Below are 13,663 nucleotides of genomic sequence, written 5' to 3'. Positions count from 1 at the left end.
TTAGAGGGAGGTGGAAGGAGGCTGGTAAAAGGCATAACTTCAAAGAATCATAAATTTAGAGTTGCAGTGAGCGCAAGGAATGTCACCATTTATCATGGGCATCGAGATAATTAGGCATGCCCACGTCTGACAAGGCCAAAAGCAATTTTGTCTTCTTTTCAGATTGAGAGTACTCATATAAGATATATATATATATATATATATATATATATATATATATATATACACACACACATATATATATATATACATATATATATATATATATATATTACATATATATATATATATATATATATATATATATATTAATTATTATTATTTTTATACAATTTAATACGGCACTCGGACGTTTGGTCCCCGGACGTTTGACAACATGACAGAGAGTTTACTGTTGAAACCAGCTCTCAAAATTATATTCACCTGGGCGACCAAACGTCCGGGCGACCAAACGTCCGGGCGACCAAACGTCCGGGCGACCAAACGTCCGGCGACCAAACGTCCGGTCGCAATTTAATACGCCCTTAAAATGAATGATGATTTCCATTTTCAAGTCAAGCCTATGGGTTGCAAATTGCTTATCATCAAACCTTCTACCAATAGTATCAACCATCCAATGCTGTGTCTTCTGTTGTCTCATCCAAAAACACATACACACAAGTGATTCCCACTGAAAATAATATGTAAGTGCAAGTGACAGTCGACACCAAGTTTACAAAACACTTGACCTGGCGGGCAGAGAGCCTAGATTAGCTTTCCTCTCTATGTTAATTTGCTGCCGTGGGGTACGCTTGCTCGTTGTGATTGCTTGCTCGTGGCGCATCATATTCAATTTCCGCATCAACTGCTTGTTGGATTCCGGGCAATTCGAAACTGATGAATGGGCTACCTTCTAAAGAGAGGTCGTCGTCTATCCCTCCGGCCAATCCAATTACCACAGCGCCTCCCTCACTGACGTGTATACCTTACCCCAGCCGGCACCGTGCCCATACAGTACAAGAACATGAATTGATTGATTTTCATCCCGCAAGCAGTCTGGGATGAAAAAAATTAATTCATCAACTAATTCATTTCACTGTGTTCAACGATTTTCTGTCAGCTTGTCTCCTGTCTTCTTTTCCTGATTGGAATTGAGCGTACCTTGTTTACACACGACGTTGGATGAACCTTTGGTACTTTATGCACAACCAACTAATTAATCAGGACGGAAGAAACAAGAACATAATCACAGTTGGATTAGTCTGCTTGAACAGTGAATGCCTTGTTTATTTATCCTATTGATCTTGAAGTGATATCATTGGGTTGATGTACACATAACATTCACAGCAGTAGTTTAACCATTGCTCTCTAATTAGATTCTATACAGAAGCAATGGCAAGATAAAGTTTGTTTTTTAATGACATTGACAATGTGTACTGTTGTGTAAAATTGAACTACCTCATAACAAGAACTTTTTGTTTCTAAGTCATTGATTGGCTCCTATTGGCAGCAATTGACGTGTAATTGATTTGAAATGGGAAAGGACGACCCAAAATTAATAACTAATGACCCAAACAGAGCAGACCTGAAATTGCACAAAATTCTCCAGAAAATTGCCCAGAATCAACAGGAAGTGACTTTTTTACATTCTACTCAACCATGCATATACTGAATGTTTTTGTAAACTCATTAACTACCAGCCTTGATATATGTATAATATTGATAGAGTAGGTACTGTAGAAGTTAGTAAAATCATAATGTTCTCAAGTGTCATTAACAACAGTAGATGTCCAATCTATTATGACTGGGAAGACTGACTAATCCTTCGCTGCCCAGCCCTCCAAATCACAATGAACTGAACGTTTATTGTTGTCAATGGCAGCTAATGTTAATGATTTCATTGGCTTACTTCCCCATAAGAAGTAAGATTTAAAGGAAAAGTGTTAAAATAAATGGACCAGAAACGTGAGTTATTAGTTCAGAACATTAGTACTGCCAAGCTGCAGTGCAAAGTGTATTTCCAAATGTTTTCAGTGCTGTTCACACTCCCAGTCCCAACAATTTCCTCTACATTAATTGTGATTGATGGCGACCAGTGGACAAGATTGTGCTGTTGGCTGTACCTGCTAATATGTCGCTATAACGCCATTATTCTGTGTCACCTTCTCCCCTTGAGCCCATTTGTTGAGGACAACGACAGTATATTCGGATTAGGAAACACTCAATTTCAGGTAACACAATTCAATCCAACATGATACATGAACCAAAAAAACACAACCTAGTATTCGGTGTTCAAACTTTTTCAGCCCGCTTGTTACGCCAAGACTTCTATGGAAACGTACTCACCCATCACGGCAAGAGCAGTGCCTTTCGTAAGTTCCCTCTTCAGAGTTTCAAGCACCTCCAGCCCAGTTCCATCAAGATTGCACCTGTTGATGGTGTTATTGGCCGAACTAATCCAGTATAGCTTGTTGGCTGTGTAGTCTAACGAGAGACCTGAGGATGAAACAGAACACGACAAATTCTGATTTATCAACACATTGGCCTAGAATTGTTTTCTGTAATTGTGGATTGCTTAGCATGAACAAGAAAACATCATATAGGGAAGAGCAAATGTGATAAGGGAGATAAAAAAAATAGCTTTACTTGAGTGTGACAATAGAGTAAAAAAACAACTGTCAAATTTATTTTAGCCCAAAAAAACTGGCTGATTTTGGATTAGTCACATGCGATTATAGAATAGTGTGCTTTTAAATGTACTTCAAGGCTGTTTTTTTCTTGGAATCCCACCTGTAGTGGGTAGGTTTTTCAAAGCTATTTCAATTGTCGACTTCCAGACATCTCCCACTATGAATTAGATTTATGTGTGGCAGGTTCACATTCACAATGCACCATTAATTTACTCTCATGCACAGGTCTACTCCATAATCATAAATGAGGCCTGTGAATCATGGCGCTTCCTGCTGACATGTCAAGGAGGGTGAAGAAATCCCGAAGAGACTAACCCGCATAAAATGGGTTAGCTTTGACCTTGAGCTAATTGAGAACAACTTCATTGGTGTTAACAATTCAGCATCAGAAAAGTATTAATTTCACTTGAAATATCGATTTGTAAAATCAATCGCAATGACAGACATGGATTTATTCATTCATTTTCTAAACCACTTACCACTTTATCCCCACAAATGTTCTTTAAGATGGTCTCCGTTGTCTTCGATGGTTCTTTTCCATCCTACATTGGAGCCAAGTAGTCCATGACGGCTTTCAGATAACCACAATGCGTACGCAAGATCCCGTGCAGAGAATCCGACAAATGGCCTTAATCTCACCAGTTTCCCAATTAAACCCGTCTCACCAATGTCAGCTGGCAGAGGTGAATGCATCATTTAGCCTTTGACGAAAAATCCCGAAGGATTTCAGATGCGTTCTTTGTTGTCATTATGCATCATACAAAAGGGTATAAAAAGACTAAACCTCAACAGAAGGCTGTGGTTTTGTTCATCATCTATACATTTGATAAATGTGGTTTATTTCTGTTTATAAATATGAGTGAAATAAACCGGATCATTTTCCTTTTTCAGCCATTTTGTAAGCGGTCCAATTGCCAAAAATGTTGTTACTGACCAACAGGTTCCCTCTGGTTTTGGTGGAGGACCTTGCTGTTACTTCCATCCATGTTAGCCATGTTAATGGTGTTGCCATCTGTCCAATAGATTTTCCTGAGACACAGACAAATAGTTAGTTATCCACTCCGGCCACAGGAAACCTTGTTACTGTCTAAAATATAAATATAAACTCCTTGACAACGAATGGTATGAATGATTTGTTCCGTCTTGGCAGTCAGTTGGCCTTGTTAATTCTGAGCATCGATGGAGACATTGTGATAAAGGATTCAGATAATCTACTCACCCCTTGGCGGGGTGCACTACAAGGGACCTTGGTTTATCAATGCCATGAATGACCGAAGTCTTCAGGGACCCATCAAAGCGAGCGACATTGATTTGTGACTCGTCATTTTCCGAGCTAAGCCAATATAAGTTCTTGGAAAGCCAGTCCAAAGCCAGGCCACGGCAGTTCACTATGTCTGGTGGAAAGCACACACGCAAAATATTTATAGATATATATTTACAAACAACACAAAAATCTGTTGAAAAAATTCTCCCACCTGAAGAAATGATGGTTTCCAGCTGAGTTCCATTAATGAAACCCCGTTTAATAGTCTGTGTTTTAACATCAGCCCAGTATATCCTCTCTTCTTGAGCATCATAGTCCACAACAGTTACATCATCAATGTCTGGCACTGTCAGGGCCGTCATAACATTCATGTACGGGTTGTCAATGTCCACACCTCGGATCTCGGACCGCCGTACATACAGGAGGAACCTTTTCAAAGCTTTTGACATAATATGAAAAAAGTCAACATCAATAATTACTACACTGTGTTGTTGATCAGTGTAAGTTTCACATCAACGTAATCAAATTTAATTAAAAAAAATATTAATGATAATAAAGAAAAGAAACAGTCCCTCAGGAATATTGAAGACAAATTGTTCTGTAGATTTTTTTAAACTTTCTTCAGTTCCAATTGTTTGCAACAATGGCCATTTAAAGGCCGTGGCAGACAATCCCTGACATTAACATGGAGTAGTAGAGGATGTTGATATAACTATTTTGGGCTTTCTAAAAAAACAATTTATAATCAGTACATAGTAACAATTCAAATTTCATATTTTTTCACCCTAAATGGTATTTTAAGCTCCATGTAATAAAGGCAAGAGACAAGATATAGTTCAGAAAGAAAAGTATAAGCACAAAACAAACGTGCAAATCATGAAGCTACAATAGGTCTAAAAATGGCCTTAAATCAATTGGATGTAACAGTGGGAGCTACCAGGATCTAACAGAACAAAGCCTGTACAATTGATGTCAATCAAACAGTATTCTCGTAAATGCTGATCTCCTGCGCTACATCTTTACCGTCACGAGAAGAAAGTATGACAAATGACAAATCTTTATTCTCACCAAAGCAAGATTGTTTGTTGGGCGCGAGCTTCATAAGGTGTGGGCAGGTGCACGATGGAGTGGAGTTGTAATTGATGAGACACAGATGCGAGCAGGGCCCGCGTCCATCATTCTCCTCACAAGGGTTGAAGGCTGAAAGGAAATAGAAGCATGAGAGTGTGGAAACAAATAGAAATATTTTCTTTGAGACCTTGAACGTTGAAATGCCAAGACGCTTTCACTCGACTCCGGCAAAAAATGCTGACTTTAGTGTCAAAAAGGACAAGTGGAAACACGTTTTGCTATGGTTTAAAAAAAGGAGATAAGACATCTCATTTGAAAGCACTAAGAAGTGTTCAAGAAAAGCAATTTACTCTTACCTATATATATTATTAACAAATGTTCGGTGTAAGCATAAACAAAAGAAACAAAAAAAACAGATCGTGGTTGAAAAATACAGTGAATTTGAATGGAAATACAGCTGAAATGTACAGTTGAAAGCAGACGTTCCCATACAAGTGCAATTCAAAATATGTGAAATAAAAGTATTTATTACGCAAAGGAAAGGCGCTTTTCATTACTGCATATTGTACATATCAATTAGATGTTCTCGGTGATGCGGAGCTATACGCACAAAAGGGGCTGCTTTTCAAAAAAAATCATAAGGAGATATTAGACATGCTCATCTTGAGAAACACAGTCCCCATTTGAGGACTTAGCTATCGTGAACAATAATGCTAATGCATGCAGAGTAAGGAACGGTAATTAATTAGGGACAAATTGGGAAAAGCAGAGGAAGCATTAAATTGACGAAAACCCGATTAGCATTATGATAATATTCATTTATGCAGGGTGTGCATTTTGCAATCAAAAGATTCTGGGGAGTGCTATATTCAGAAATTTGACAATAGTGAAAATGTAATAAGATTAAGAATCAAATTTTACTTTGACCGAAAAGTCATTCAAACTGTTAAATGACTTTCAATGATTCTGAATATTTTGTCTTGATTAAAATGGTTCCACTAATATTTGTGATGCCTTTGAATTTAAACAAGTGTTCTATTCTATGAGTAATTTTGTTGGTATGAAAATCTTATGTTAAAAAAAGCAAATCAATATTCCACCTACGCTCAAATGTAAATGCAATTAACTTTTTCAAGACATGCTCCAATCTCAACCCAAAATACAGTTTTAAAGAGTAAAGAAAAAATGCACTATCAATATAATTTACTTAGGAAGTGTGTGAAAGCATCACACAAAATTGACATTGCAAAAATGGGAAAAAGAAAACCAAGGCTCTCCTACTGTTTCAGACAGCAAACCAAATTTTGACATGTTCTAGTAACCTCACTTAATAAACCAGTAAGACATGACTACTCACCTTGTGGCTGCCTACTAGAATGAAAGATCTGCAGGTCAAAAGGCTGAGCGCTTGTCTTTTGGATGACAGTGACATTCTGGCCCGTCCACTTATTGGCTCGCGCCAAAGTGTTGGTTCTCCAATCCGTCCAGTAGACGTTTCCGCCGAAGAGTGACACGGCAAAAGGATGCGACAGGTACTCATGGCCCTTAAGGATCTCGATGACGCCACTGCCATCGTAGAGTGCGGAGAAAATGGCGTCTGAGCTGTTGGAGAAACCACCCAAACTGCCCTTCAAATACAACATTTCTCAGTACATGTTGTCAAAGGCAATAAATAGCATACTTTATCCAGTGTTACCACCTAGAATGGGGAGTCTAATACAACATTTTCTAGGGAACTCAAGTGCCCTTTCTTCACATCTCACACTGGAAAGTAAGATGCATGAACGCTTCAGTACCGTGCATCAGTCCAAATAATCCTCTTTTCCAGATGATCCAGTGTCAGTCCATTGGGCCAGGCTCCAATTTCCATGTCTTTAAACACAATGTGGCGACCCTGTCCACTCAGTGATGCGGCTTCGATGCGCGGGAACGTTGCATCCCAGTCGGTCCAGAAGAGAATGCTATAATGACAAAAAACAAACGTCAGCAATTAGTTTTGAGGCATCCACAAGCAAAGCTCAGTGTTTTTATTTTTCTCCATTGAGAGGGTTTTCTCTCAGAGAAATAGTAATTTGGTTCCATGACCACAAACAAACATATGCTAGCTAAATGTTTTACCATGAATTATATGCCCAACTAAGTTGTCCCAGTGCTTACAATTGTGTTGTGCTACTGTGGACATTGCACCATTGACATAGCAGAAAGTGACGATATCAAGGTTTGCGAGTCTAACTCAAATATTTACACTTTGTTAGAGTTGTTAATTTTATTGTGATGAAAAATCAACAAAATCCAGCAGCGAGCAACTGTCCGTATTGACAGATGCACTCACTGGCTCAGAACAACAGCCACGACCTCGGCACAACCTGCGGCAGACCTTGAAACAGGAGACCATCTGTTTTATTATGACTTTTCACAGCTCAATGAGGCCTGAAAATGAACACCATCGATGCGAGCATTAACAGCATCCCGATTCCATACCTGCTATCGAGCCAAGACGCATTTTGCTTTGGTCCACAAAGTCATCTTGAACAAAAAGCCAAAACGACCGAGTGACGTCAACAATATGCAAGCTATGTCCGGCTCAATAGCCTTATTCGATTGATAAGGTCTGTCTGCTTTGAGTGGATTCAAGTAATTAGATTAGAATTATGGCTTGGAAACGGAATACCACAAAGAGTGGCCATTAATCCTTGACTGGGTGGTCATAACATTTAGCCATCCACCCAAATGTGTTAAGGGTATCATAGAGGAGAGAGCAGGAGGAGATTACTCATATTTTAAGAGTGTTAAATTGATTTTAGGGATGTCTGGGTTATGTGTTAATCTGAAAAATTCTTGCCTCAGTATATAGCCGGTGTTCAAGCGCTGCGCTGCTTTAATCAGGGATAAACTCCCGAACGCCATCCAAACAGCAATATCAATATTACCCATCTAAATGCAGAGCAACACATGGGCTTCAAAGTATTTAAACATATAAATGATATAAAAAAAAGTCTATGCATCCCTGATTAACACATTCACTACCTTGGATTTGTTGTTTAACTTTTTTTGGGGGGGGGGACTCACAGTCAGATGTGGTCTTATACTGTGGTCCAAAAATCACAGCAGTCATGTGACAACCAATAGTATAGATATAGAGTAGAATAATAGAAATCCATCACAGCTGCAGTTTTAGTAAATACATACCCTTGTCCCGGGTCCAAAGCGATGGCCCTCGGATGTTCCATCCCGCCTGCAATCAGCGTGGTTCGCATCTGCCCATTTAATTTAGCGACCTCTATCTGGTCCAGATTACTGTCAATCCAGTACAGTTTTCCCGTAATCCAATCCACGGCCAGACCTTCTGGGGTGGCCAGGCCGTGTTGTATGACCACCTCTATCCCACTCACACCTAGAGCAACAATACAAGCATACAATGATGGATGTAGCTAATCACATTTGCCAGCGATGCAGTCTCCTCATTTTACATAGAATACCATGTTTAATGTTTCTCACTTGAAAGAATCTTGTGATTTTTTTTAATCCTCACAAAGAAGTCAGCGAAAGACTGAAATGTGTGTCAAGACCAGTTCATAAAAATGGCCTGTTATCACCCACAAGGCTTCTTTTAGTCAGTAGCTCACTGCAGTTTGTTTGTGTACATAACAGTGCGTACTCATAAATTGGCATACCTCCACTCTCAGAAAGCCTTCCCCTGTAGATCTTATCCTCCACCACATCCGTCCAGTACAGGAGGCTGTGATTAAAGTGGAAATCCAATGCAATGGTATTCCTCAGTCCTGGTACAAGCAGGCTGTAGTCTCTCTTGTGAAGGTCTATTCGTCTTATCTCATGTCGAATGGAGAAAATGATGAAAGCCTCAAAGGGATCTGAGCGGGCAAAGTGACAGGAAACAAGGGGCTTGTTTGTATTGAGAGTGTGACACCAGGGGCTCAGTTAATTGATGGCGTGACATCAGCTTTGAGCGGTGAGTTGTCATCTCGTTTAAATTGATCTAGTGTGCAACGTAATCTAGATCCAGTGCATATACAGTGTTATTAGCTTGGATGATATTTGATTCATTTACTTGTGGAGAGTTATGAAGTACATTCAGCTGTCAACGATACCTAGGACTTAACAATGAACTAGAGAAATTGACACACACTGCTTTGGTGTGTGTGTGCTATGTGGAAAGAAACAAAAATATATCCTATTGCGTACTGGATGTCTTTAAACATGCACCACTATATAAAAAAAAGGAGGGCTGTTATTTTATTTCTTCATTTGGTAATTAACGGAGATTTCTGTAATGTTACTATTTGTTGTTACTAATGTTACTATTCACTTAATGTGCTGAGAGAAAGAGAAATAATGGACTTATAGATGTGAAAGACTGGCTCATACAGACTCTACCCTTTGAGATATCCTTTTATATGTCCTCTGAACTAAAGAGTAAAACCTTACGAAATGACTCCCAAATACAGTTAAAATGACTCCCTCGTTACAACATCTGGACGTGCCAATTTCACATAGAAAACACTTTTATTACTGGCACATGCAAATAGAAACGAGGAGACGCTGCACATTCAGGACATCACATAGGATCCAATAACACCTCTCTCCAGATTAAATTGTTTTTTGTTTGCATACAAAGTATGATTTATGATCGAGTGCGACAATTCTGATTGCCTCGCATAGAGAGAATGCTTGTGTTCTTTTTCACGTTAATGTGAGATTAGAGTTGCGAATGGCATTAGTCTTGAAATGAAAACAGAGGAGTGACTAATCAAAACAAGGTCCATTAATCTGCCTATGACAAGCCAATACTGGGTGTGTTTTTTTTTCTGGTTACAGAGCAGTCTCATGGAAATAAGCTTCTTAAAAAACAAAATCAGAAATGCCGCAAAACAACATTGACAGACTCTGTGTGTGTGTAAAGGATTTAGTTTAAGGAGAATGTCTGCGTAGGTGACGAAAGCTGCGGTTTGCGGGTGGGCGCCTCCATCTGTCGCTATCGATGCAGATAGAAGAAGACATTCACCAGTCAGCACTTGCATGTCTCAGATAATTGAATGAGATTGAATTGGACCTCACAAACCACCTTTGCTTGCTGTTTTTCGGAGAAGCATGTTTCTTGACATTTGAAGAACAAAGAAAAGAAAATAGTTGTACTAAGTTCCTTTTGTCTTCCTGTTATCTATGTTTTGACTGGTTCGTTTATAACAGACAATAGTGGGTTATTTTTTTAGGTTTTAGTCCCCTGACATGTTTCAGCGTTATGCTCCCGCCTTCTTCAGAGTGGACACTCATTACATTTACTTTTTAGCACTACCAAATTCAAAAAAAAATTAATTGTCACACTTAGCAGCACCCTCTAAATTCGACAAGAAAACAATTTGTTCAGGTCTCCCCATTATACAATTATGTGAACTAAAAATACTCAGCAGCCAAACCTTATATAACCCCAAAACAGTTAGTTTTGAGAACTTTTATATTGATAATGCATGCACATTTTGTCTTAATAAGCCCCATATTTGGCCTTCTTGTTAAAGTTCCAAACTCATTGGTCAGCAAGAACACCTCACAGCAATAATTTTAAGTTTTAAAGAGGCTAGTGAGGCAAAGGATCAAATGGTGACACATTAGCATAACTCCCACCGTCCCTCCATTCCTACATCCCGGGGGTGACGCGGTACCTGTGCTATGGCAGCTGTCTCCATCGGGGTCAAGCCTCCATCCTGGATAACAGGAGCACTTGACTGTGGTTTTGTACTGCTCACACACTTGGCTGCACTTCAAGTGACGGCTGCAGTAGTCCACCACCTCGCATGTCTTGTTGCTGGAGTCCAAGTGAAGTCCCGAGGGACAGGAACACACAACTCCTCTCCCCGGCGCCACCGTGCACATGTGGCTGCAGCCCCCTCGGGCCACCAGGCATAAGTCTAAGTAGGTAAACAAATAGCAACATGGCCCAGGATCAACACACTGACAGAAGAAGTGTTTCTGGTTAGTCCAAATACACAAAAAAAGACACTGGCCTCCCAGAATTCAAATTTAGAATGTTAAAATGTGAAACAGCATAAAGTTTTGTGCATAAAATGTCAGTCTGCGTGTTATAAGTTGACTTAACTTTTGTGCATTATAAAGAAAAACTTTTTAAAGTAAAATACATTTAAACTGCGAGCACAGTATAATTTGACATTTGTATCATACAATTCAAACATTTATTTACTTTTGAAATAAAACTTTTTAGATTTATTTATTCACACTTTTAGGGAAGGGTCTGTGATAATGAAAAAAAAAGTATCTATCAAAAGGCTCTTAATATAATGGCTGGCAGTGGATGGCCTATTATTTCAGTTTTAAATGTTTGTTTTGCGACTACAAAACACGAAAGCGCAACAAATGCAATTCAAAAAGGGTTATATAGTACTATATTCTTCTTAGTTAAAAGTAAACAATAGCCCACAATATTTCAGTAGTGGGGAAATCGAGTAGTCTGTGGTCACAATAGCTAATGGTGGCAGTGAGACCTGGTCATCAGGTGTAAATCATAAAAAAAGACCCTGAATATCTCCCTGGGCACAACCTAATTGACTTTGAGGGAAAAGGTTCTTTTCTCAGCGAATATGATGCAAGCACTGGAGGGCCCTAAAGGGGACTCCTGAGTATTGACTAGTCGGGCTCGAGAAAATGAAACTCCATGTTTACGCTGGTCATTTTGAGAGATTAGAGGGATACTGCAAGCCACTTGAGAGCTCATTCTTCCATCGTATGGCACTTAGACAAACACTTGCCTTGGTCATCATTAATGCCAAGTATTTCCACATGGTCTGTCCCTTCGCACAGTGGTCCAACACTGGTGTGACAGAAGAAGCTCCAACACAAATTGATAGACAGTAATATATTGTGTTATAGCAACAACTATAGTGACAATCAGATTTATAAAACAGGCTCGGGGGCCAGATCTGGCCTGCAGCATCATTTTGTGTGACCCGAGAAAATAATTGATTTGCTCGATGATGCTTAGATGATGAATTGGCAAATATTACCGTTTGATACCCATGCTGTAGGAAGATGATTCCATGTCAAAGTTTGTAGATAAACAACCACTCCAACTCAAACGTGAAATCAATTCAGCTTCCAGTTAATATTATATCTTTTAAACACATGAAAGAAAGCCAGAGTCAAGATTCAAAACTGAATTTAAGGTTCAACCTGTAGTCATCACACGCTGACCTAACTTGTAAGCAGAGTCAGAAAGTACTGCATTTCCATGGTTTAAGAGCTATTGAATGAAGATATGTTTATACTCACACATTGTGCTTTACATCTAAGAATTACTAATACAGATTTGAGTATTTCCACATACAAGGTCGCCTTTTGAAAATTATCTGGTTCTCTTTGACTAAGCTCCCAGAATATATGCTACAATATATATAAAGTCTGAATAGTTTTGAGAGTTGGGAATGGATTCAAGCACTAAAGTCTTACAAAGTTAAGAAACTCCAAACGTAAAAGGTCAAGTTCACATCCACCTCAAACTGGCGGGGTGTGCGCAGCATGCTGTCGCATTTTATCAGACCAAATCTGACGTGAACATGCGGTTCAGGCCAAACTTTAGAAATGTCTCTCCTCACTTCCTTAAATTTGATTTCCACTTGCAATGTCACATCACCGACACAGTCAACTGTGTCTATTCAACAGAAAACATTAACACTTCCAATTAAACTTATGGAAAATGTAATCAGTGCTGAGCTGTGTTTGAGCATCTACTGCATAAAATAGATATTTCAACAATCTATAAATTCTTCATTTCAGTATTTTATTGTACCTAATCTTTATTTTGAGGTCATCTGTGTGCCATATTGGCGAGAATGGGCTGAAAATGAAGCAATATGTAGTTTAGGACTTTTTATTCAGATGGTGTAACAGACCTTGGCCGCCCTTCAGTGAGCAGTGATTTTTAAAATTGTTTGATTTTGAAATGTCAAGGCCAAATTTTATCAGTAAAAGGTTGGATCCGGTGAGGTTGAATAAACATTAGAGCATTGGACTGACTATTGTTTTAGTTGTTGTTGTTTTTTTATTTTATTTTACGTATTTAAAGATACATTACCACAAATTGGTCCTTCGTCCGAGCGATCAGCACAATCCACTTTGCTGTTGCAAATCTTGTCAGGTGTCAGGCAGACCGAGGTGTCGTTGGCACAGTGGTACTTGGGTGGCTTACAGACAGCCGATTCACACGACTCCTCATCTGAACGGTCCTCGCAGTCGATGTCACCATCACACACCCAACTTTTTGTAATGCATTTTCCTAAAAGAAGTGAAGAAATCTTTACACACTATCTTATGGGTGTCCAACTGGTGCATTTGTGGGCATCTGAAGTGGAGGATTCAATATTAAAACAATGCCATTATTATTACAAGTCTAGGCATGCTGTTAATGCGTTACTTAAAGGCAAAAATATTTTGGTGGGCTTCAAATACAGCCACGTTGTTCCAAGCAAAGAAAAAAAAAATGGAAGTATAAAGTTGCAGAACTTGTGTTCGTCATCAGCCTGCCATTCCTCCACGAGGCATGTTGGAAAGAAGTAGGTGGAACTACTGACAAAGGCAAGCAAAGAAAACATCACAGACGGCTGCATGCCTCATCATTTTTATGCTAGTGCAG

The 13,663-nt window shown here is 39.1% G+C and overlaps 1 protein-coding gene across 2 annotated transcripts in view; it reads right to left on the bottom strand.

Annotated features, from left to right (window-relative positions):
- The window catches only part of lrp1bb (low density lipoprotein receptor-related protein 1Bb), a 155,664-nt gene that overhangs the window by 56,052 nt on the left and 85,949 nt on the right, over positions 1-13,663 (bottom strand). For both annotated transcript variants that reach the window (XM_077616629.1, XM_077616628.1), the window contains exons 22-32: positions 13,106-13,306; positions 10,683-10,928; positions 8,679-8,876; positions 8,194-8,398; positions 6,801-6,965; positions 6,362-6,606; positions 5,002-5,133; positions 4,145-4,372; positions 3,889-4,063; positions 3,604-3,698; positions 2,326-2,475 (exon numbers count right to left, since the gene is read on the bottom strand). In XM_077616629.1, coding sequence (XP_077472755.1) covers positions 2,326-2,475; positions 3,604-3,698; positions 3,889-4,063; positions 4,145-4,372; positions 5,002-5,133; positions 6,362-6,606; positions 6,801-6,965; positions 8,194-8,398; positions 8,679-8,876; positions 10,683-10,928; positions 13,106-13,306 — 2,040 coding nt within the window. The remainder of the gene's footprint in view (positions 1-2,325; positions 2,476-3,603; positions 3,699-3,888; positions 4,064-4,144; positions 4,373-5,001; positions 5,134-6,361; positions 6,607-6,800; positions 6,966-8,193; positions 8,399-8,678; positions 8,877-10,682; positions 10,929-13,105; positions 13,307-13,663) is intronic.

This window comes from Stigmatopora argus, chromosome 13 (genome assembly GCF_051989625.1).
Source record: "Stigmatopora argus isolate UIUO_Sarg chromosome 13, RoL_Sarg_1.0, whole genome shotgun sequence".
Lineage (NCBI taxonomy): Eukaryota > Metazoa > Chordata > Actinopteri > Syngnathiformes > Syngnathidae > Stigmatopora > Stigmatopora argus.
The sequence above is the reverse complement of the archived record's forward strand: the minus strand, read 5'-3'. Positions and strand labels throughout refer to the sequence as shown.